Raw genomic sequence first — 1,001 nt, forward strand, 5'->3', positions numbered from 1 at the left:
CGTGTTGTTGAACGCAGTTTCCAGCTTGGTGTCCTTCCTTCCTGTACCCCTTTCCTCACTCCCCTGTTCTCATACACTTTTAATTTTATTCCTATAAAAATAAAATTGAAAATATTATATTCTCAAAATCACATTATAAGAAAACTAAATTCATTTATCAATTAGCATATATATAACCCCTGATTACATTACAACGATTGATACTATTACCCCTCCCAGACAGGAATTTTTTAGCTATGTATAAAATGTTCCATTTTAAATATTCATAAACTGAAATGATGGGACTCGGCATCGGAGACAACAGCGTATGAATATTAAAGGTATCTTTTTCTTTTAATTATGACATCTACTTCCGATTTTCGATGTGTTTACATGGCACTGAATCTGTTGAATTCACTTGGGACTTGCTAGGATCTACAACGAGCAGCCTGCGAACTGCGACCTATAAAATAAGGGGAGAAAGGAATAGTAAACAAAAGGAGAAAATAAAAAAAGTTATTAATTACATAACTTTTCACCGGTGCACGCGGAAGTTTTAAGTATCATTCTGCAGGTAATGACAATACTCCCTCCCTCCAGCTAAGCTTTTCCTACTTATTAAATTGTCTTTGTTCTCAGGGAAAGGTGAGAGAAAAAAGAAAACACATAAGAATATCAGTATCGTACGTCATGTATTGTAATTAGCGTAACACTTGAGGTAAGATATTTTTTGTAGCAAAATAAGAGGTGAGATCTCGTTTTGTATTCCCACAATTAATAATATAAAACAGACGTTGTGATTTTAATCACAGCTCAGTAGGAATTGAAGAGTTAAACTTGTTAAAAGTGGGGTCGCCGAACTGAGTTACTTAAAGTTCCTTATCAAAAATTTCTGATTTTTAGGAAACCTCACCCTAAATGTCTCCGTGTGACTAAGTGAAATGGGACATATAACATTAAATGAAACATGGCGGGGAATATCCGCAGAGTACAGTCGGGAGTATGGAGCAGAGTAACCGCAC

At 35.4% G+C, this 1,001-nt stretch overlaps 1 protein-coding gene across 1 annotated transcript in view; it reads right to left on the bottom strand.

The window, feature by feature from the left end:
- The window catches only part of LOC119589295 (putative neural-cadherin 2), a 38,272-nt gene that overhangs the window by 136 nt on the left and 37,135 nt on the right, over window positions 1-1,001 (bottom strand). Inside the window, exon 6 of the mRNA XM_037937917.1 lies at window positions 48-91. Within this exon, the coding sequence (XP_037793845.1) occupies window positions 48-91 (44 nt within the window). The remainder of the gene's footprint in view (window positions 1-47; window positions 92-1,001) is intronic.

The sequence above is a fragment of the Penaeus monodon genome, chromosome 25 (genome assembly GCF_015228065.2).
Source record: "Penaeus monodon isolate SGIC_2016 chromosome 25, NSTDA_Pmon_1, whole genome shotgun sequence".
In the NCBI taxonomy this organism is placed as follows: domain Eukaryota; kingdom Metazoa; phylum Arthropoda; class Malacostraca; order Decapoda; family Penaeidae; genus Penaeus; species Penaeus monodon.